Genomic DNA, 23,800 nt, shown 5'->3' with positions numbered 1-23,800 from the left:
AACCACGTACCTTGTAACATTGCTTGAAACGTAGGGAGTATTTTTTCTCATTATTCACAAATTTTTACAAATGATGGATTTCAAAATTACCATATTCATCGCGTGCATATATGACTAGTATACAACTGGAACTCCATCCCCAATTCCCCATTTCTCTCATTTAGGTTTAAGGCTTATGTGGAGCCCACAGTCGTCCATATGCATTGCTGGCTTTCAGCGATCGATATGTTTATAGGGTTTGTCTGCTTCGGAGGAGAGAGAAAATCTCCAATAGCCTCTCAGTTGGTTTAATCACACACTGATTGAGAGAGAAACACAGAAAGAGAAGATTTCAACCCAAAAAAAAAAAAAAAAAGAAAAAAAAAACTGCCCTTTTCTTTTACCCTTTCTTCTGTTCCCAGTTATCTACTTCGTCATCCCTTTCCCCCTTTTCCCTTCATCTACTTGAAGAACAGAGAAACCAAAGTTACAAATAAAGTTCACCCAAAAATCCCATTTTTGGTATGCAAGATTGAATTTTTTTATTGGATCTGTAGATCTAATCTTTTTCAATTAATCTATATTGTTGTTCGAATTTGCTTTGTTTTAGATCTTTACTGTTAAGATTTTCTCAATTGATCAGATTCTCGACTTTCACCCAGTCAAACTGTAAGTCAATCGCCCTCTTTTTTAATTTATTATTTTTAATTTATTATTATTCTTTTTAATTGTATTTGTTTGCAAGATAAATTAAAATGTTGGGTTGTCTTCTTTTTTATCTTATAAATGATTAATTAACTTCAATTTTTAATTTTTGTATTGTTATATGTCAACTGGGTGTTTTGGTGTTTGGTTGGTTGATATATTATTGATTATGACTTTAATTTTGATATTTGGGTGTGATTATTTTACCAAGAATTTTTAATTTTATTTTTCTGGGAGTTAATAATTATTGGGGGGGGGGGGGGGGTATGACTCTTTCATTAGTAGTGTGATTGTTGTTACTCTGTAGTGTTTTTTTTGAGGGAGTGGGTGGTTTACTTCTGTCTTGTCAAATTCTCAGTATTTTGTCGAATTTTCGATATATATATTTTTTTTTCCGTTAATGTTTGGTTGATGATGCTGAAGTTATGGCTTCTTCTGTGTACAGTGAATTAAATTGGAGATTGGTGAACTTCTGATAAATTGTGTTACTTGCATCCATTTTGGATGTTGCGGAATTGAAGGTTGCCTAGGTGAAATGAGGGATGTTATCGAGGTTGATATCATTCCTGAAGGCCTGTTGGCGGCCGTCTTCAGACCGTTATTCTCACTCAGGTTCTGATGCAGCAGGACGGCAAGAGGGGCTTCTTTGGTATAAGGATACTGGGAAGCATATAAATGGTGACTTCTCTATGGCTGTTGTTCAGGCGAATAACTTGCTCGAGGATCAAAGTCAGATAGAGTCAGGTTGTTTGAGTTTACTTGATACAGGCCCTTTTGGAACATTTGTCGGGGTCTATGATGGCCATGGTGGGCCTGAGACATCACGTTATATCAACGATAATCTCTTTCATCACCTCAAAAGTAAGTTAAGTCACTTGTAAGTTGTAACTATAATGGTATTGTTATGGATTTGATTTTACATATGTGGGTACAGGGGAGTGTTTTAGATTTTGTTCTGTTATGAAATATAATATGAATGAAGGTGAAGTAGGAGAGGTGCTAGTAGTGGGTACGATAGGAGGATGGATCATAGAGAATTGGATTACATTTCAGATGTTAACTTTGCTTTCATAGTTCACAAGATATTAACATAGCTGTTATGAGTGTTGTTTGTAAATTACATGTCATCTTTTTACATATCTTGTGATATGAGTGTTGTTTGTAAATTACATGTCATCTTTTTATGATTTAGCTGCTACTGATTTGCAGGATTTGCTGCTGAGCAACAGTCAATGTCAGTTGATGTGATACGGAAAGCATTCCAAGCGACTGAGGAAGGATTTTTTAACCTTGTTGCCAAACAGTGGCCCATGAAGCCCCAGATTGCAGCTGTTGGGTCTTGCTGTCTGGTTGGTGTGGTTTGTAATGGTATTCTTTACATTGCTAACCTTGGAGACTCTCGTGCTGTGCTTGGAAGAGCTGTCAGGGCGACTGGTGAGGTTCTTGCCATCCAGTTGTCTGCAGAACACAATGTTAGCATTGAATCTGTGAGACAAGAGATGCACTCCATGCATCCTGATGACTCAAATATCGTAGTGCTGAAGCACAACGTGTGGCGGGTAAAAGGCTTAATACAAGTAAGCTCTTGCCCTTTTTCATCTATAAAGGCGTACAAATATTAATTATTTTCTTATGTATGCCTCATATCACTTGATAGTTTTTTGGTTTAGTTAGTGTTGTCCAGTTGCTAAAAGGCTCTTGTTTTAATAGGAAGCATAAATATGATATGCTTTTGACAAGTAACTTGGCTAATTTCTTGAACATTTTTTTTCCCTTGGGGTAGGGGTTGGGGTGGGAAAATGTTTGTCTTGTTTCCTTGAAGCAGTGACCTACCTGTATGGTATTACATACCTTATATGAATTTAAATGATGTAATTTGAGGGGATGCGTGAGGATTTAACATGAAGATTATTGCCATAAGTTTCTCATTTTTAGACTAAGGTAAGACATTGAAAAGGCCCAGAGGAGGTTCAAAGCTGTGTTATATGGTTAAGTAGAATGTAGAATTAGTGGCCAAGGAAGTCTAAAGTTGTATTATAGGGCTTGGGTATGGTTCTACATTTCTACTCCGATATTCTTGTTTGTCTAGTTCGTGCTTTCCATAGATAATACCTTCTGGTGTCTTTATTTGGTAATTATTCTGGATATGCACCTTAAAGTAAATGATAGAGTAGGAAAGTGTACATATGTGCATTTTATGTAAGAGAAGGGGGAATTTGATGCATTTGGTGCTCTCATCCTAGTATGGTTATTCTTTTGATAAGGTGTAGTGCTTGAATTGGTGTTGATGGAGATATGTAATGGGATTTATGGAAGGATGGACGTGAAAAGTTTAATGCATTGGAATAGTAATGTTCAATTAATTTTTACAGTAGTATTTAAAGGGTCTCTTTGGTTTTGCATTGAATGTAAATTAGTGGCATGGTTGTGATTTTGATCGCAAGTTCCTTTAATTTGTCAGAATTACTATTGGTGATACTTATTTGTCTTAGTGTAGATGTGTTGTATTAATGATTCATGTGGATGACAAGAATATACAATGATATATGACGTGAAGTGGTCAATATTTCATAGTGCTTGTGTTTTGGTATTGATTATGGGTTAGTTCCACCTTTGTTTGTTGCTTTTACGATCCCAATTTTGTTGGAAAACTATTACGCTGGAACATATTTATCTATTCAAAGCTTTAAGTTGATTTCATATGTTATGAAAGCTCAAAGATGAATGTTCATGTGCTCGATTTCATTGAGTATGAAGAGAGATGTGAATGTTTAAAGCTTACATGTCAATTGTCTAAGTGCATGCCATCTCCTCTTCTTGGTCTCCTTTACCAAACTAGCATAAGCCATGGACTAACTTAATTATGGAATAGCCTTTCTTTGCTTTTGTTAGCATAGTTTTCTTTATCCTCTCATGTTTTTAGTTTGGGTCAAGCTATGGACCAACCCAGTTAAGGGTGCGTTCTATTTACTTGATTTTACTTATCTGAACTTATTAGCCCTTATTATAATTTATTTTAGTTTTAAATTGAACTTGGCTAGCCCTGATTAACCCTTATCACCATTTATCTTAACTTATCTAAACTTATTTTTCCCGAATTTTGAACTTATAAACCCTGATCTTATTACCGAACTTATGTTTCTTGAAATAAGTGAAAATAAGGTGAACACTATAGGGCCTAAAGCTCACATGTCAATTGTCAAGTGTATTTCCCCATGTCTCTCATAATGTCTAAGTTTAGTTTGGGGAAGGAGGATGAACATAGATGAATTGCTTTAAATAATTAAATAGAAAATAGAATTGAAATAGAAAAAATAAATTTTACTTCCTCCATTTCCTTTTTTTTTTAACCATTTAGAAGTTGGAAGAAAATAAGGAAAATGGAACTCCAAAGAGAAAAAAATATTGAAATATTGAGATTCTAATTTTGTATTCAATGTTTGACCACAACTTGCACAACATCAAAAAAGCAAACAACACGACAATAGTTAAAAATCAAATGCTCATGTTCATCTACAAAATTCATCCTGATAAAATAGTTGATCATCAACATCATTTACAACCCAAATAATGATGCAATAGAAGTGCTTGTTAAATAAAGTTATAAAATAATTCAAATAAATAAAGAATTACTCAATCATCAATCATTATCGCGGCCATCTGTACTAGCTTTGCCTTAACCTTACCATTGACAACAATCATCGTTGCAGCACCTTTAGCCATATTCTCACTTGTTTTGCTCTCCTTCGTCTTATAGCCCTAATATTAAAGATTTACCCTTAACAAATTGGACCAAAATTTTACCCAAAATGCTCAACTAAAGACCCACAAAAATGTAGCCAAAATCAAAGAAACACCTCATTCTTTTGTCCACCATTTTCTCTTTCTCGGCCCATCAATCAGACCCGTTACTATCACCTCTCTTTTTCCTTTAACTCCTCTCATAATTCAAGAAATTTTGTATACAATTGAGGAAAAGTTGAAATCAAATGCGAAAGGAACTTATATAATTCAATGAAAAGAAGATGAAATTAAATGCCAGATTTCATAAATCAAACAATTACCAAAATTCCATGTACTAATAATGAGTAAATTGTAAATTATATTACAGAAAAAGGGAGGAAAATTAGAATCAACTATTCACCGATTTGTTCATTATGACTGATTCACAATCATTGGCATAGTTTTGACAAGTAAAAAGCTTGAGGAGCAATAGGCACCATAGGTCATAGGATGGCTGTTAGATTCTGGCGTCGTCGCTGACATAGTGAATTCACCATTGTTAGTTTTTTCGCTGGTGATGAAAATTACAGTGAAAATCTGAGCAAAGAGGGAGAAAAGCTTTGGGAGATTCGTAATGGATGTACATACCATTGTCAGTTTGTCACTATGGCTGTCATCTCCCACAAACCCTCTTATCATCACCACCTTTAAAATATCCCTCTTTTCATAACTAACATATTATTCTGCCAATTTCTACACCTTCAACCCTCCACCCCAAATCTAAAGTCGTAAAAATACACTTTTTTACTGTTGCGAAGTGTCGGTGGTGGCGGCGGGAGTAAGGTCGACCCTCAGGGTGAAGTTTGAGGATTGAATTAAGGAGATGAAGGAGAACGAGGAGAAAAGCTTGATAACTTGACTTGGTTAAGTAAAATGAAGATTAACTGAGTTTTAACCAATAAATCATCAATTATGTCATGGTTGAATTATAATATTAGTTCAGAATTACCATTAATTATTGGAAAAAAAAAAAAAAATTGGTTATCAATGGACAAAGTCAAAAACATAGAGCTACCAATGAGAACTTCCTTTTTATTATTTTTATGCTTAATAAGCCGATTTAGGGTTTCACCTCTTATACTTCAGATCTGAATATTTCTGTAACAGTGTTTGCTGTCTGTATCTGTGACAATCCGTTAACTTGGTATGGACAAAGTTTAAGGTTTGTGCGAGTGTACTATTTTTTTTTTTTTATTATCCTAATATTCTCTAGGCAAAAAACTAAAACACTAAATCTCTTGTCTTTTTATGAGTTTGTTACTTCATCTCTGACTACCCTCATCTTCTAGGGAAAGCTCTAGATTCATATCCATTTAGGCTGTATTATAAGGTTGATCTGCATAGTTCCCTTGATATGCTGACATTGATTTTGAGGTGTCTAGTTAACTTGATATGAGTCTTGTGACAATCCGTTAACTTGGTATGGACAAAGTTTAAGGTTTGTGCGAGTGTACTATTTTATGATTATCCTAATATTCTGTAGGCAAAAACTAAAATCCTTAATTTCTTTTGTCTTTTTATGAGCTTGTTACTTCATCTTTGACTACTTTCATCTTCTAGGGAAAGCACTAGATTCATATCCATTTAGGCTGTATTATAAGGTTGATCTGGATATTTCCCTTGATATGCTGGCATTGGTTTTGAGGTGTCCAGTTTGGCCCAGAGTTGGAAAGAATTTGAGCCGTTGTTTTGGCCCAAGTGCATGGCTTATCCTAATGCTCTGGGCCTTTGTGGGGTTGAGATGGATCCAATAATCATTAGAGTACTAAGTATTCGACACTGGTTACTTAAACGAGTAGGATTATCATGATGGGTTGGTGATGATTTATATATCAAGAGAGGCATTCTGGTTGGCCCAATCTGTTTACATTTTACGTGTTTATGAAGATATTAACTTTCATTTTCATTTATAAAACTTCAAGTTTCCAAATGCTCTTTACCATTGAAGTGTTGAATATCCAATGTTGATACTTGGAACATAAAAATGAAAAGTCCGAGCATCATATTGTGTTAATGATTTTATTTTCTAATACTTTGGCTGTTAGGCTTTCAGGTTTGTGCATTCTTCTTGACTTTTTTTGTTGCTTTTTTTTTTTCACTTCTTTTTTCTTGTATGTTTGAGCTTTGTTGCTTGGAATAATTATTAGAATATGGTATTTCATCTCTGCTTTCTTTTACTGTTATCGTATGGTAAATTTTTGTAAGTCATCACTTTATAAGTTTATATTTTGGGTGTCTGCCTCTTGAATGAATGAGACTTCAGTATCCCTGTAAATACCTAGTTTTTTTTATTATTATTTTATTATTATTATTATTATTGTTATTGTTATTGTTGTTGTTATTGTTATTGTTATTGTTATTGTTGTTGTTATTATTGTTATTATTTATTTATTTTAAATTTTGTTTTATTTTATTTTTATGTGACATGAATATATGATATATTAATTTTAAATTTATTCTGAGGTTTTATTCACTTGCCTCCCTGTAATCCTTCCTCTTGGACTGGAGTTATTAATCAACTTGGTGAATAATCTGCTTATGTTACTTGTCATGTCAATGTTTGACATGTCCACAACCTCATAACAATCTTGTCCTGCAGATTTCTAGGTCTATTGGTGATGTATATCTTAAGAAATCAGAGTACAATAGGGAGCCCTTATATTCTAAATTTCGCCTCCGTGAACCTTTCAAGAAGCCGATTCTGAGTTCTGATCCAGCGATTTCTGTGCATGAGCTTCAGCCAGATGACCAGTTTGTCATATTTGCATCCGATGGTCTCTGGGAGCACCTTAGCAATCAAGAAGCAGTTGATATTGTCCAGAACAATCCACACAATGTAAGAAATATATTTTCTGATTTGCTTTCCTGGTATATGTGTTTCATTGTTAGATGCTCAGTAGGCTTTGCATGGAGGCCTGTACATAACTAATCTCATGCCTATCATGGATCTTACAGTGTTGGGTTCTGGGATAGTGATAATGCATTTGATTTATTCCTTGCATTTCCATATGACCAACTTATAGACGTAGGATTGCTATTGAACACTAATTAGTGGAAGATTATGCTACATTACTCTTAATGTTAAGTTATACTTTACTTTTTAGAAGATTTTTTTTCATGCAATTAGAAGTTTTTTAGTCAACCTATTTATCAACCATTAAAGGGGCATATATTAGAATGCATATACAATACCATTAAATTAACTGAACTGAACAATATTTTCTTTAAAATACATTACCTCGTACAATACTGTGGAACTTTATATTGGTGCAGAAAGTATTATTTTTATGGGAATTCTATATGGTGGGGACCTTGTATTTTACAGACTTCTATACTGTGAGTGACTGTGGGTTCCTTTTTTTTTTTTTTTTTTTTTTTTTTAATTCATTTAAATTAAAAAACTATCTCTTCAATTTTTCTTACATAACCAGCAACCACCTTCCCCACCTCCCTAGAAAAACTAACTACCAATCCCCATCTCAACCCTTGATACCCACAAGGCCAAACCACCTCCCCCCCCCCCCCCCCCCTCCACCCACACACACACACACACACACACTCACACGCAGACACCATTCTTGCCCTTTTTTTTTTCCTTTACTCATCCTGCACCTTCAGTCACTTTCTTTTTCAAAAATGGCATTATTTTATTCTCCACCACTACTTTCACAACCACCACCAAATTTAGATTACCCCGAATTTCCTTTATGGCCTGTTTGGAAGCTATCATTTCATTTCAAATGATGGAATTGACTCAAATTCTAGTCTTTCAATATTAAGGTTCAGTTTACAGGATTTGAAATCCAGTATCAATTGATGGCATTTCAAATCCTTCAAACCATTTCTTCTCTTTCCTTTTTGTTTTTCCCCAATTGCAAAACATTTACCAGACACCAGTTACTTGATCTTCTATCACTTTAATTGTAGCTAACATTATCTCGTACCCACTCTAAACAACCTCCGTTGTCTTCACGTCGACAACCTTCGTAACCATTGCCGTCGTGTCAACAACCTTCGTAGGCGTTGCCTTCATCTTCGTGAACCACCTCCTCCATTGTTGCAATTTCACCACTGTCACCTTCGCTGCAAGTCCTTCAATGGCAGCATCATTATCTTAAAATTCATAAACCTAATCTCAGCTTTACAAATGGAGAAATAAATAGATATGCAGATCTAAGTTAATTTGAGCCATACTTTCCACCTCAACTGTTCATCCAAAATTCCCAAATTATCAACCCAAATTGGTGAAAGTATGGCTCAAATTGCTGGGAGGAGGAAGCAATGTAAGAAAGAGAATGGCTGGTTTTGGTTAGTGGAGATGGTGTATGGAAAATAAATTTGAAATTCTTATTTCTCCCAAAAAGACAATTTGGAATTGAATGTGAGTAATTGAAATTCTAGATTTCAAATCCCATATTTGAAATGAAATGGTTGAATCCAAACACTACCTTGGGAATTTTCCTTTTACCTGCGTTACCATCAACTCTGTCTTATTCCTTCTACCATGCTGGATTCCGACCAAACCCTAGCACAAATCGATGCAGAAACCTGTACTTGCTCACTAGCAAGAAATGGAGGTGGTGTATGGTGCCAATGGTGGCTGAGAGGGCTGTGGAGCTCTGGGTTGGTCAGGGGAGGGGAAAGGGAAGAGGAGAAAAGAAACATGGTTATCATTTCTTTTTGTCAACTAGTTAAGTAGTTTGTATTTGGTTGATATTTTATTTGATGTGTCATCTTGTGAGAACCTATTCTAAGGAATGCTCCGTATCATTTTTATCAAAGGATTTGCTTTGAAAACATGAAGGTTAAACGGATGTATACAATAAATTGATCACATTCATTAAAAAGTCTGCATGTGTTATGTTTGTTACTATGATTATGTTATTGGAGCTTTTATATCTGTATTTATAGTTTTATACTGCTCTTAATGTGGTTATGTGGGCGCTCATTATGTTGAAGTATTTGGTACTGTATCTTATAGTGGGGAATGTAAGACATCTATATCTTGTTAATGTAGGGAAGTGCTAAAAGATTGGTAAAAACTGCATTACAAGAAGCAGCTAAAAAAAGAGAGATGAGATACTCCGATTTGAAAAAGATAGACCGTGGGGTACGTCGGCATTTCCACGATGACATCACTGTGATTATTGTATTCTTCGATTCAAATCTAATATCCAGAGCTAGCTCAGTAAGGGGTCCCACATTGTCCCTCAGAGGCGGTGGTATCAGCCTCCCTGCAAAAACTCTAGCCCCTTGTGCCACGCCCATGGAAGTCGGTAACAGCTGATGAAAGCTTTCCTCTTTTTTTTCATGTTATTATCTCTGTTGTATCTAATGCCCCAAACCCTTTTTTCAGACTTCTCATCAGGTGATACACTATTTAGAAAGATAAAATGGAAGGTTCTGATCTTTTTTTAATTTTAAATTCTTTAATGTAAAATGTAACATTTAACTTTGAGATAGCGTGTTAAATTATTTCGCGAGCAGAATGAAAAAGAAAGAATCTGGTCGAGGCAGCTCTGAAAGGTGATGAGAAAGATTCATTCTTTGGGACACTCCTCTACTAATCTTGATCCCATGGTCTTGAAACTCTGTAAATGCTTGTATTTCTTGTTATATGTGCTTGACATTTGTTCTTGTGCATGAAAGGCAGACCATTGTATGTATAGAGAAGATAAAAATGGCGATGGAATAATGACAGGAGGCGAAGTTGTTAGTGTATTTTGTTATTTTCATGGACTGCATTACTGTTAATAGCATCTTGAAAATTCAGTAGGTGGATCAACCTGGGTTACTTGTGCAGGTCAAGACCCTTGGGATATGTAATCAGTTGCTATCCATACACTCTTGTTCCTTTGAGATGAATGGTGTAACATCTAATCGCGAGTCTCTAATGTTTACTCTTGTGAACGTTGTAAAGTCTCTAATCGCGAGTCCTAACATTTACTCTTATGATAACAACAGGAATATTGAAAGTAAAGTGGATATGTTTGTTATTTCAAAAAAAAAAAAAAAAAAAAAAAAAAAAAATGGAAAAAAAAGGGTGGATATGTTTGTTCTGTAGTTTTGGCTCACTTTCGGGACCAAGGCTTTCTTTTGGGTGGCGTGACTTTTTAGCTGTAATGTGATGGTGGGGGCTAAAATGCTTTTTATCTTTCTTGATTTGTATCATAGCTTAGAAGAATATGCATCCATTTCAATTATGTCTAAGCCCTAAACCTATCATTAAGATTTTACTTGGATCTCTTAATTATTATGCACAGTGAATTTGGTTAATTAGGAAAAGATTAATAAAGTGGGTTATTTAACTGTTTATCTTCAAGCACGAGCTTGACACGAAACATTTTTTAGCTCTAGAAAATATGCTTATTTTTGTAAATATTCATCATAGAGAATTGCTAGGCAATCGCGCTGAATCATATTTGAGCCTCGGTGATCCAATTGTTCCAACATGCCTATCATTCTCGGTTACGAAGGAGGGACTAGAGAAGGAATTTATTTGTATGGATGATGAGAATTGTATACTCCGTTTGATTTATTAATGTAGTATCTCACTGTATTTTCCTTAAAGCTGGAATTTTATATAGTGCATTCCACAAGTCCTTTAAATAAACTCCCAAAGTTGGTAATAGTTTATGCCACTTTGATCACTCAAGTGACTTACTTTTATGAAATGTACTTAGTTACTATTAGAAGATGTGTTATGCAAATTTCAGGTCTCTTCATATAATTAATGGTGGTAAAAAGGGCAATGACAATCACTCATAATTGACCGAATTTGCACATGCATTTTGATCCGTTTTCTTGATTAGACAATGGCAAAGGTCATTCATTAATAGATTTGAAAGTTTTGAGAATTGAATAGATGTATTCAACTACTCGAACTCACTTAGCGCATCCTAAGTATCAATGTTAGTATGGAGTAAATTTATGTAAAGATACTACAATTTGCATAACACATCTTCTAATAGTAACTTGTATTGTTGTTAGGAAAGAGGGTGGTGTTAACTTGATTAATACGGATTAAGTTAATGAAAAATAAGAATGAGAAAAATGATGAAAAAAAATAAAAAAAATAACAAAGACACAAGTTTATGTGGCTCAGTCAAGTAGACCTACATGTACTTCTACAGGTGGAGGATTTGAGAGCTTTTTCACTTTAATAGCGAAAGAACAATATAATAATACAAGGAGTCCTACTTTTTAATGGCTCTCTTTATTGTGATCTATGCTAATTGATCACATAAAGGGTATTTTCATAACATAAGGAAAATTTAATGAAATCTAAAGTACCCTCTAAGTATAACTTAAATAATCGTCATAGAATACATTTTATGAAACATGTCACGCTTAAGGACTTAAAAAACGCCTCACTCGACTAGGCACATTGACGTGCCAAGCTCAAAATCTAGAATTTTTAACCAAGTACAGATGTGCCAAGTCATAACAAATTTAAAATTCGTCAGTTCTTCATAAAATGACCATAACTTTCTCATTATTTATTTATTTATTTATTTATTTATGTACGTATGTATTTATTTATTTTTATAGAAATTAGGTATATCCTATACTCCTATTATTGAAAAGCTTTTGAAACAAGCTATTACCTCAAGAATTCCTAGAACGTATTTATGTTATGGATAAAAAGGGTCATCACAAATTAATGCTCGCTTAGGCTCACTAAATTTTCAAATCATGAAACATAATAATAATAAATAGGTTTTAATGAGCCTTTTTAGTTTATTAATATTTAATTATTATTATTATTATTATTATTATTATTAATTTTTTATTCCAACAAAAAAATGTAGCCATGAAAATAAAATTCTATAACTCTAATATTCACAATTGTCATTACTAACACATGAATAGGCCTCATTACTTCATTCACAGATAATATATTTAGAAAAGAATAACTAATTTTAGATTTTTAGCTATCATTAACAAATCATTACTAAATTAGTGATTTTTTTTTTATTTGAGGCAATTAAATTAAAGTCTTAAAGTATTACAAGTCAATAAGTACATGTATGTTCTTATTTTCATTACTTGCATCAATACAAATACCCAAGTTTGTTAAATGATCATCTACTACTAGTATTAGTACTACCAATCAACAAATGAAAAATAAAATCAATACATTGTCCAAAAACAAGATTCACAAATTCTTATTACACATTAATGACATCATAAATCATAACTGCCTTTTCCACACTCCCCGGCTAAACCCTATTACAAAAAGGCGGCAAACAAACAAACCCAAACAACCATAAAATCCAGCCACCAAAATCAACACAAAAAATTAATAATCCCACAAAATTATTACACACATTGAATTTCATTGCATTTTCCCCTAAAAATTCTGTTCACCCTTTTTCAAAATCCCTATTTTATTTTCAATTTTAACGTCACACCATCTAATCACTTCAGACCCCACCATAATTTTTTTCTGGGTACTCCAAAATTCGTCGGGATTATCACATTCTCTCTCCTAAATTCCACTTTTGTACTGAAATCCACCATTACTCAATTACCCACCTCTCAAATTCAGCACCCTAATCACCATTGTTGAAGTAAGAGAGAGAAAATCAATGGGTTGTTCATATTCATCGCCATTAACGAAGAAGATACTGAAGTACAGGAGCTTAACTTCAGGTGTCGGTGTTGGTGGTTGTAAGGGTGGTAAAGACGACGTCGTTTTGCTTTGTAGAGAGAGAAAACGACTCGTTAAGAAGGCGGTGAAGCAACGCCAAGCTTTCGCCGACGCACATTGTAAGTATTTTGAGTCACTCTCTGCTGTTGCAGCTTCTATTGCAGTATTTCTTTCTCAGTATTCTTCTTCTTCTTCGACTTCGAATTTGTTCATCGCGTTTGGTTCGTCTGATTCAACTGCGATTCTTCAATCTAATTCCATTTCCCGAATTCCGGGGAATTTAGGGGAGAATGAGGTTGAAGAAGAGGAGAGAGAAAATGGGGTTTGTGAGTATTTTTATGATGCTGTTGAAGAGGAATGTAAGTGGGATTTCTTCAATGTGGATTTGGTTCATGAGAAGAAGAAGGTTGAAGAGAAGAGGGAAGTTAAGGAGGAATTGAAAGAGGGAAAACAGGGGAATGAGAAAGTGAATGGAAATGGAAGGGAAATCAAGGAGGAATTAAAAGAGGGAAAACAGGGGAATAGGAGGGAATTGCTGGAAGCGTTGAAGAATTTGGAGGAATATTTTCTAAAAGCGTTTGATTCTGGAAAGGAGGTTTCGAAGATGTTGGAAGTTAGTACAATTTCTTCATACTCTACTTTTCAGGATATTAAAGGTATTTTTTCAACACCATTTTTAATTTTTTAATTTTACATTATTACATTATAATCTATTAATCTGGGTTGGTTAACGAATTTACGAGAAATAATCACGGGTCAATTGATGTAATTACGACGAATCTTAGTTGATTGTACTAATTTGTTGACGGTTGATTGTCACCCTTTTTAGAAATTCTAATAAATATGCCCTGTTCTCATAATATTATAATTCCATGTTATGAACATATGTTGCTTTTATTATAATAATGTGGACTGTTATTACACGTATTTGTTAAGGGCTATTACTTATCTATTTGAATTTTGATGCAATGACTAAAAATTCTGTAATCTGCATCACAATGTAGAATGTACTAAGTTTTGTACGGCTTTGGATTGATAGCTTCCTGCCTTCCTGTGTGTGCTTTCTGTAAACGTTTAGAAGAATTGATGAACTTCTATTAACTTTGAGTTCCTTTAAATAGGAATCAAGAGTAGGTACAAAGCCTAGTTCGTAGGTCTTTACACTAGAAAAGATAACAACAAATATTTAAGGCTAACTCTATCACAACATAAAGCTAAGATTAATACAAGGAATAATAATCCTACAGCTAATGATAAGGAAGACTAACATATTCTGCTATTAACAAGAATATAGATAATATTTCAATATTATCCGTCTATACGCCCCCGCAAGTTGGACGGCCTTTGAGCAAGACCAATCTTGGTGAATAAGTCAGTGAAGCGTGTTCTTGCAAGTGGCTTAGTAAGAGCATCCGCTAGCTGATCATTGCCTGAAATGTGTTGTACACGGAGTTCCTTCTATACTTTCAAATCGCTCAATAGATTTGGATTTGAATCGTGTGTGTTGTGAATGTCGCTGTGTTGGCTGGTCGTTACTGTTACATGTATCTGTAGAACGAGGAGAGGCGTGCTCGTATGTAGTACATGGAAACCGAGCCTTATGTTTCATGATTAGTGTCCATGTGACATGAGAGGAGAGATTATTATCTATGTCATAATCTATCTAGACTTTTGTCTTTAGGGGGAGTTTACTTGCTTGACGCTGCACATTTTAGCAACCAGTCCTTGTCATGAACAATGTATAAGTGTATAACTTACTAGTAAGTACTCCCTGGGTGTTTATGGACTCACAGTACAGATCATTATAATATGAGCTTTTTGCTTGTGTCTGAAACTTATGCAATATAAAGCTTACCCTTGCCATGGTTGGGAATTCCTGGCTCTTTGGTTGTGATCTGGTTTTTATTTTAAATTCCGCTGAAAATAATTCTTGTGTCTGTTCAACAAGTTGATGAGAAATATAATTCTCATTAAGCATTTTATAAGGTTCTCTTAGGTGTTATTGTTACCAATAATTAGAGTGGAGTATTGAAATAGATGTAGGATCCTCATGCATTGGGTCAAATGGAATTTGGTTTTAATGTATATTTTTGAATATATAACAAATGGCATTTTTACTCTTTTTTTACTCCTTCAATTTGGGTGCAGAAAATGCTGGTAGGAAAAGATCTATCTCATCTAGATCTTCCTCTTGTAAGAGCTTTCTTTCGTCTAGCTCAAGGAGTACTTCATCAACTCGGGCAGGGAGTGGAGGTGATCGTAAGAGCTTACTATCATGTAGTTCTGATACTTCTATGACAGTGAAGGAAAATAGATGTGATCTTGTTAGTCGCTGTGGAATGGTATCTGGTAGTCACTCTTTTACTCTAGGAAGGTTGTATGCTTGGGAGAAGAAGCTTTATCATGAAGTTAAGGTAAATTTATAATTTTTCCTATCTTCTCCAATCATTTAAGTAGCTTATGGTCTTTTGCTTTAGCCCTAATTTGCCTCCTAATTTTAATAAATGTTTTTTTAATGTTTGTTTATCCACCATATTACCATTCTGAAGTCTGCTGAATTTTTGCTTAAATGGATTTCTTTGACTTTAGAATTTCTAGCCCATTTATTAAGTTACTAATCAGGAGAAATCTGAATATCAATCTATTGTACTTGAACATATGTGTTTGACTTTGTTTCTAAAGATGGCATATTCCTGTCCATTGTTTTGTTTGTTAAATGTTTTTTAAATCTGATTGTACAGGCTGGACTACAAACTCATAAAATATACAAGAAAAAATGCTCACAATTGCAGCAGAAAGATGTCGAAGGAGATGACGATTTGTGCCCATCTAAAGCCTCGTCTGAAGTAACTGGCCTTTCCCATCTGATGTTGGTTGCTCTGCAACGTGCTGAGTCAATCTCTAATCAAATCGGGAAACTAAGAGATGAAGAGCTCCAACCTCAACTTTTTGAACTTCTACATGGGTAAGAAACAAGGGAACTTTTGAGATAGCTAGATCTTTGTTCCAATTGTAGCATTTAACGTTTTTTCCTTGTGTTTTTGTTTTTCAGTCTTACAAGAACTTGGAAATCAATGTCAGAAACCCATGAGTTTCAGGGAAAAATTATGCGAGAAATCAACTCATATAGTTATCCAGTTGACAGAAAATTCAGCATTGACTCTCACTGTCTAGCTGCTCATCAGCTAGAAGCTGTAATTCAGGATTGGCAATCTAGCTTCTCAGACTATGTTTCTACACAAAAAGCATATGTAAAATCTCTTCTTGGTTGGCTGTCAAAGTTCATTGATGCAGAATCCGAATATCACTATGCTAGCAGATTTTCACTCCCACCAATGAGATTCAACGGGCCACCTTTGATAGTAACTTGTAAGAGCTGGTCAACTTCTTTGGAGAGGTTGCCAGATAAGTCAGTGAAATATGCCATGAAAAGCTTGGGGAAGGATTTGCAAGCATTGTGGGTTCAGCAGGGATTAGAACAGCAACAGAAACGGAAGGTTGATGGACTTGAAAAAGAATTGGGTAGAATGATTCGTACCTTAGGAAAAACTGAGGATAAAGCACTTGTGGCTAAATATACAACACTCCAGAAAGTGGAGGAACAAACTGAGTCTCTTGGTGAGAAGGAGCAACTTGAAATGTTCAAACAAAAAGTCGAAACAGAGAAAGAAAGATATCACAGCAGCATGCAGGAGACAAAACGGGTAACAATGAATAGTATTCAGATGGGTTTTTCCTCTGTTTTCGAGTCACTGGCTGATTTTTCAAGAGCTTCTGCCAAAGTTTATGCTGATCTAGTTACATATTCTCATAATGCTAATGGTTTAAAACGGGTACAGACTTGCAGATAAGTCCATTTTCATGGCAATCTGCTCAACCGCCAGATACTTACAGTATAGTTACCTGAGCTATTTATTTGAGATAGTTTTGTGGATAGATAAATAATATATGCTGGGAGTTATGCAAGTATTTTCTCTCAAGAAATGAAAGCAAGTAAATAGCAGATGATCTTGATTGATAGGAAGTACATACATGCGAGATTTTGTTTGAATATTAATATTATCCGAAATGGGTAATAAATTGAGTATTAATATGGAATTTTATGCTGCTCCTGGTTCCTGAGGAGATGATTTGGTACTCCTCTGTTCAATCCATACTTGTATGTAAACCATGTTAAAATGCCGGTCGGTGCAGGATTTGCATTAATGTGGCTAGTTAAAAGCATTCTTGCTTCTTTCAATTTTGCAGTACAATGAGAATATGAAGTGAAGAACACATCATTCCCACACCCTTTGCTTGATTCTTTGTCAGTTTATGTATGTCAGATAATAGATTGGAACATTCAGTTTTGTCAACTCTGAAAAGAATGACCTGAAAATGGAATCTGTCTTCATGGATAAACTTGAAGGGCCAAGCAAGAGATTTGGTTTTGAAATCACTAGTATATTCCTTTACTAATGCTGCCATAGGGAAACACATACATACTCCGTTCCACTACTAATCCTATTATGATACCAGTACTATATACTCTTTAGTCTTTATTTTCGTAAGGTGAAGTTTAATCTAGAGCGAGAAGATTACGCTATTAGCCTATTACTTGTACATTTGTGTATTATCCGAGAAGGAAAAAAAATATATATACTCCGTATATAGCATAACGATAGGTTTTCACACCAGCATGAAAAACATAGGTTAATACCAAATATAGATTGGTCTAGTGGTCAAGTTTGTATCCCACAACCTCTTGGTGTCTAGCCTCCTCCACTAGAGAGACTTTGGGAGTGGGGGGGATTCCCTTACCCTCCCCCCCTCCAAACTCCAAAGTGTCTAGCCTACTAACCCAGGTCGGGAAGACCTGTGGGAGGTTTTGACCCGATAGGACACTTCTCCTAAACAACCTACCAACCAAAAAAAATAAAATTGGAAAGCATAGGTTAATTAATTAACAGATTTTGATGCTCTCAACTTGAGTAAAAAGCTTTGATGCAGTTGTAAATTGGCGAATTTCACATGCTTATTAGTTAACGAAAAACATATCATAAATTATGAATTATAGGCCTTTAATTAATTACTAGTTCCTTTGATATGACTGCATTAGCTCTTTTTTGATAACTTTTCAAATAAAGGTGTCACATTTCAAGTGTTTTAATGCACATTTTATATTATTCCACCTAGCTAACAAATTTCAAATAAATGAATTAATGTTATTCACGTATATTTTTTTTTTCCTTTCCTTAGTGACTAAAAAACGGTTTCTGTTGTCTGATTGATAATAGACGACACTTGTCTAATTAATTGTACAAGTACTTAACTTAGGACTTGTACCTCATTACTCAAGCCTCTTCATTAATTTCGATCTTTCACTTTTGAGGGTCTTATGAGTTAAAGTTGTCAATTTTGCCGGAACCAGCTATGGATAATCAAACCACATGAACCGATTACATGGATGAAAATCTGATAAAACATGAATTTAATCAAGTGATGGATAGATAACATAGAATTCGGGTGGACTTTAATTCGATGCGTCACCCATCGTCCCATCTTATCATCCAACGATTCAAAAAAATATGTCCTTTTACGTAATTATTTATATTCCTTCCGTCCCTTAATACAATGCCTTTTTTGAGCATTTATTTCCTACATAATAAAGAGAAAGAGGCATTGTATTAAGGGACAGAGGGAGTACTATTTAGTAATTAGATGTGTACAATTTTTTTTTTTTTTATTTATTTTGAAGACAACAAGATGTATACAATTGTACGTCTCTAGCAACATTTTATTAACATATACCGATTTTGGTAAATAAAAATTTTATTCCGAATTCGTCGTTAATATAAAAAAAAAATTAAGAGTTAGAGTAATATAATTTTATTCCGAATTCGTAGTTAATATTAAAAAAAATACATAAAGATTTAGAGTAATAACATAACATGCAAATTACGAAGTACTTAAGAAATGAAAAATAAGTATCAAATGAATCTCCGACTTAGTTAAGCCCTAAATCCATCCATATCTTCTACGAGGCTAAAAAGACCAGCCAGTCAAGTCATGCATTAGAATTTCATTCCAAATTCTTTAAATTAGATGCTTCGTCTTATTTTAAACTTTCTTAACAAAAGTCTTCTTGTACCTTATTAATTGCTGGTTGATTGGATTCTTCCTCTTTACGTAATTATGTGTCCTAATCATACAAGTCTTGTACTTACATCTTTCTTTCAATAGATTCCCCTCAAAGCTTAAATAAGATTCCAATACTAGTTTTATCAACTAATATACTCGTATTATTATTATTATTATTATTATTATTATTATTATTATTATTATTATTATTATTATTATTATTATTATTATTATTATTATTATTATTATTATTATTATTATTATTATTATTATTATTATTATTATTATTATTATTATTATTATTATTATTATTATTATTATTATTATTTTTAATTTTAGCTCATCAAATAAGGTATCCTCATTTTTGTCACACTAAATTTAGGTATTGCTTGATTTTCATGTCAAAATAATGCTCTATATATACAAGGTAGGTTGTGCAATAACTATGTTAAGATTCTATACTTCTTGTGTACATCTTTATAATGCATACATGCAAGAATTCCTCATTCTATACTGGGGCTACTTGAGTTACTCGGTCATGGGTTACTATACCACGCGCATTGCGCGTGTAATAATCCCTAGTAATATATAAATGAGGCAACTCATGTGAAATAAAAAAATACAATGCATATAAGAAAGATGAAATAATAAGGCAATAATTAATAAAACTACAATTTAGAAAAAAAAAAAAATATTATTGTTGATTAATTGTGTTAAAAATATTTGTTTCAAAATAAAAAGTTGTGTTGAAAATGTTTTTAAATAGTATACATTATATTACATTAATGATGCATGTTATTCCCAATAAAACTATACAATGTAGATGTCATATGGTTTGCATTAAAAAGGCTCTTGAATCACCAAAATTAATTAATTATTTAATTTGTACTTAGCTTATTCTAATATTTAAAACATATTTTAGTCTCTTCAACAATCTGTTTTTTCTGTTTGTAATATAAAACACTATTTAATACAAAGTATTCTAAATTAATTTTAATATATATATATATATGTAGTACAAAAATTACGAAATATATAATTATGTTGTATGATGTGTGATTATTTATTTAATTCGTCTCAATAAGTACTTAAAAATTACCATGCAAATAGATATACAAAAATACCATGCAAATATGCATGCATATGGCATAAAAGCAATCAATAATAATTCTCCTCAAAGGGCTATCTATACCGCGCGCATCGCACGTGTAATAATCCCTAGTAATATATAAATGAGGCAACTCATGTAAAATAAACAAATGCAATGCATATAAGAAAGATGAAATAATAAGGCAATAATTAATAAAACTACAATTTAGTAAAAAAAATAAATCTTATTGTTGATTAATTGTATTGAAAATATTTGTTTCAAAATAAAAAGTTGTGTTGAAAATATTTTTATATAGTATACATTATATTACTTTAATGATGCATGTTATTCCCAATAAAACTATACAATGTAAATGTCATATGGCTTGCATTAATGAATAGGGTGTGTTTTATTCACTCAATATGAATTTATCTGAACTTACCTGAACTTATCTAGAACTTATCTAAACTTATTAGACCTTATTAAAACTATTTTAGTTGTAATTTGTACTTAGGTAACCCTTATCAAAACTATAAAGACTAGAATAGACCCGGTCTACAATAACTTAATGTAGACCCAACCTTCTAGTATACCATACGAATGTGATTATATCATAAGAAATGTGATTATATTACTACAAAAGTGATTATATCATCCTGAAATTGTTATGTAAATGTATCACTCAAAAAGTGGATTTATCATTATAAAAAGTATCAAATAGTAAGTTACATCATTCAAAAAAGATGATTTTTAAATTTTACCATCTTAAAGATAATAATATAATCTCATTAAATGGTTTAATATGAGATTATATAATTCAAAATATGACTCACAAAAAGATAATTATATCATCTAAAAAAGTGATTATATCATCCACAATGTGATTATATTATTTGAAAGTGTCAAATTTTGGGTCTACAATAATTTTTTGTAGACCGGGTCCATACAAAACCAATTGTATCAAAACTTATCAAACCCGATCTGAACTTATTACACCTGAAATAAGTGAAAATAAGGTGAACAGACATATCTAGTTGAAAAAAACAAAAACTAAATTATTTTTTTTAAATAAAAATAAAAAAATAAAAAATAAAAAAACCCTTAAAGATGACATGTTTTGGTGGGAAATTTTTTAATGATAGCTTGACATATGTCCAAAATGATTTATGTAAGCCTAACATGTTTTAGTAATAGTCAATAGAATTTTTTGGAGGAAAAAAAAATTTATAAGTTGGTAAAATTATTATAGATATATTTAACATAAAATTAACTCAATATATTGGTTCATAAGTTATCAAATCAACACCATAATGAATATAAATAACTTTTTCATCCATTGAACCCCGCTATTTTATAACTACATATATAGGAAGCTAATTTAAATGTTATATATTGTATTTTGGGCTCCTTTATTTTATACTCTCCACTATATTTCAACTTTCTAAATTATAGCATTATTATAAATTTTTAGCTCCTTTATTTTATACTATCCATATGTCCTATTTCTTATACTAGTTTATATTTTGTTTCTTAATACCTAAAATAAGTTGGCTCTTATTAAGTGTATAATAAAGTTAATTTGTTACATTTATTAAAGTAAATGTCACATTATTTTATTATACATTTTTTTTAGGGTGTATTTTATTATACATCATATACTTAGTTTAAACTTGATTTTTTTTTTTTTCAAAGTAGTCTAAATATAAGTGTGTCCACAAATTTGGTATTGGACAGTGTTGGGTCATGCCTTGTGTCGAGTTCACATGTCTTGGGCATGACTAGATCAATAGTCGCGCCCAACAAATGAATATTTACTAGAAAAAAATGAACATTTAATAGAAAAAAATAAATATTTAAATCTGAACATTGCATTAGATAAAAATGAACATTTATAATATATAAGTAAAATATAAAAAGATTGTACATTTAATATTATATAACTGAACATTACAATTGTAAATAAATGAACATATGATGTTATTGCTTATTCATCAACATTTTTTTAAGCTTCAAGTTAAATACCTTGATTTGTTCATTTTTTTTTTTTTGAATGGATATCTTGCAATTGAGTTATATGATTTAATACCAATTAAATAAATCAATGATATGTTTTTAAATAATGAACAAAATGCTACTGTCTAATACTATTTAATGCTAATGTTAATTGAACATCCTTTATTATAAAAATGAACATTTTATACAACTGAACAAACACAAAAATTTGTATTAATTAAAAATAAAATGAATATTTATTTTTATAAGAACGTACTCATATTTATATTATAAGAATGCACATCATACAGCATGAAAATGAACATTTATTTTATAAGAATGAACATCATACTGTATGAAAATGAACATTTGATTATTTAAAAATATAAAATTATTATAAAATATGTTCAATTAGAAAATGTTCATTTTTGTTATAGTAAATGTTCATTTTAGTAGCGACCTTAGCCATTAACAACTGTATCTCATGTGCATATTTGATGATCTTTATTGTACAATTAGTTGTATTTTGCAAGATTGTATTTGGAACATGTGCTCACAAGGTCAACCGCATAGGCTAATAAATACGAAGTACTATTTGTTCTACCATTCAAAAGGCAAAACTTATACTCCCTCCGTCCCCTTTTGATAGTCCCTTATGGGTAAATTTTAGTCCCAAAATGTTCACCCTATTTGCTTTTTCCAACAACCATTAATATTAAATTATTACCAAAATTCCCTCCAATTTGCAACAATACTTGTGCAAATTTATATTTCCCATGTAAATTTTGTTTTCCCATGCACTTTTATTACTTTCTTTCTCTACTTTTTGCATACCCAATGTCAATTTAGTTTTTCAATGTAATTTTACTATTCTTATTTATGTTTATTAATTCCCGTGAAAAATGCCCATAAGGGACTATCAAAAGGGGACGGATGGAGTAATATACATAGACAATTGTTCACTTGCTATGGAAGGGAATATCTAAGATTTGCACATTTCCCCTAAAACATTAACTCATTAAGGTTTGGAAATAATTAAATTCAATCAAGCCGGCAAATTTGAGGACCCTAAAGCTTAATCACGGCACAGCATAAGTTTAAGTAAATTAAGGGGTTGTTTGGTTACGCAGAGAAAATGGGGGAATTGGAAAATCATGGGATGAAAATGAATGAGTTGTTTGATTGACATTAAAAAGTGTAAATGAGATAATTGCAAATTCATGGGAATTGTGACTTCCCCACAAAACATGGGAAGTTATACAATTACCCAACCGCTCTAGGTAAGTCAAAATTCCCATGATTTGCAACTTCCTTCATGTCAACCAAACATCTTTATACAATTCCCATAAATTTGATGTAGGTATATAATTCCCATGAAATACAAATATCTATGGGAAAAAATTCTTATGCTGATATATGTCATCATTATGTTAGCATGACATGTCACCACATAAACAATGACATAATGTATTAGAGCA

The 23,800-nt window shown here is 32.6% G+C and overlaps 2 protein-coding genes across 3 annotated transcripts; both read left to right on the top strand.

Moving 5' to 3' along the window:
* The first annotated feature begins 261 nt into the window (after positions 1-261).
* LOC145600916 (putative protein phosphatase 2C 60) lies at positions 262-10,367 on the top strand. 2 transcript variants are annotated; one of them, XM_081656784.1, is made up of 6 exons: positions 262-501; positions 623-648; positions 1,130-1,545; positions 1,894-2,261; positions 7,067-7,303; positions 9,485-10,367. In XM_081656784.1, exons 3-6 carry the CDS (start codon positions 1,227-1,229, stop codon positions 9,752-9,754), a joined length of 1,194 nt encoding a protein of 397 aa, XP_081512910.1. In that variant the 5' UTR covers positions 262-501; positions 623-648; positions 1,130-1,226; the 3' UTR covers positions 9,755-10,367. The 2 variants fall into 2 exon arrangements, with proteins under 2 accessions (XP_081512910.1, XP_081512909.1); XM_081656783.1 differs by having other exon boundaries at positions 262-648.
* A 2,374-nt stretch (positions 10,368-12,741) lies between these two features.
* LOC145602188 (protein ALTERED PHOSPHATE STARVATION RESPONSE 1-like) lies at positions 12,742-17,245 on the top strand. Its single transcript, XM_081658360.1, has 4 exons — positions 12,742-13,776; positions 15,269-15,534; positions 15,862-16,085; positions 16,173-17,245. Exons 1-4 carry the CDS (start codon positions 13,059-13,061, stop codon positions 16,969-16,971), a joined length of 2,007 nt encoding a protein of 668 aa, XP_081514486.1. The 5' UTR covers positions 12,742-13,058; the 3' UTR covers positions 16,972-17,245.
* The last annotated feature ends 6,555 nt before the right edge of the window (positions 17,246-23,800 follow it).

Source organism: Chenopodium album, chromosome 21 (assembly GCF_948465745.1).
Source record: "Chenopodium album chromosome 21, dcCheAlbu1.1, whole genome shotgun sequence".
Classification (NCBI taxonomy): domain Eukaryota; kingdom Viridiplantae; phylum Streptophyta; class Magnoliopsida; order Caryophyllales; family Amaranthaceae; genus Chenopodium; species Chenopodium album.
This window is presented reverse-complemented; position numbering and strand designations above follow the sequence as displayed.

Bases quoted from the DNA above. Each gene is read 5' to 3' on its own strand.
- LOC145600916 (XM_081656784.1), top strand. From the start codon at position 1,227: ATGTTATCGAGGTTGATATCATTCCTGAAGGCCTGTTGGCGGCCGTCT. The intron at 2,262-7,066 runs GTAAGCTCTTGC...CTTGTCCTGCAG, and splicing joins GGGTAAAAGGCTTAATACAA to ATTTCTAGGTCTATTGGTGA. The intron at 7,304-9,484 runs GTAAGAAATATA...TTGTTAATGTAG, and splicing joins TCCAGAACAATCCACACAAT to GGAAGTGCTAAAAGATTGGT.
- LOC145602188 (XM_081658360.1), top strand. From the start codon at position 13,059: ATGGGTTGTTCATATTCATCGCCATTAACGAAGAAGATACTGAAGTAC. The intron at 13,777-15,268 runs GTATTTTTTCAA...ATTTGGGTGCAG, and splicing joins TACTTTTCAGGATATTAAAG to AAAATGCTGGTAGGAAAAGA. The intron at 16,086-16,172 runs GTAAGAAACAAG...TTTGTTTTTCAG, and splicing joins CTTTTTGAACTTCTACATGG to TCTTACAAGAACTTGGAAAT.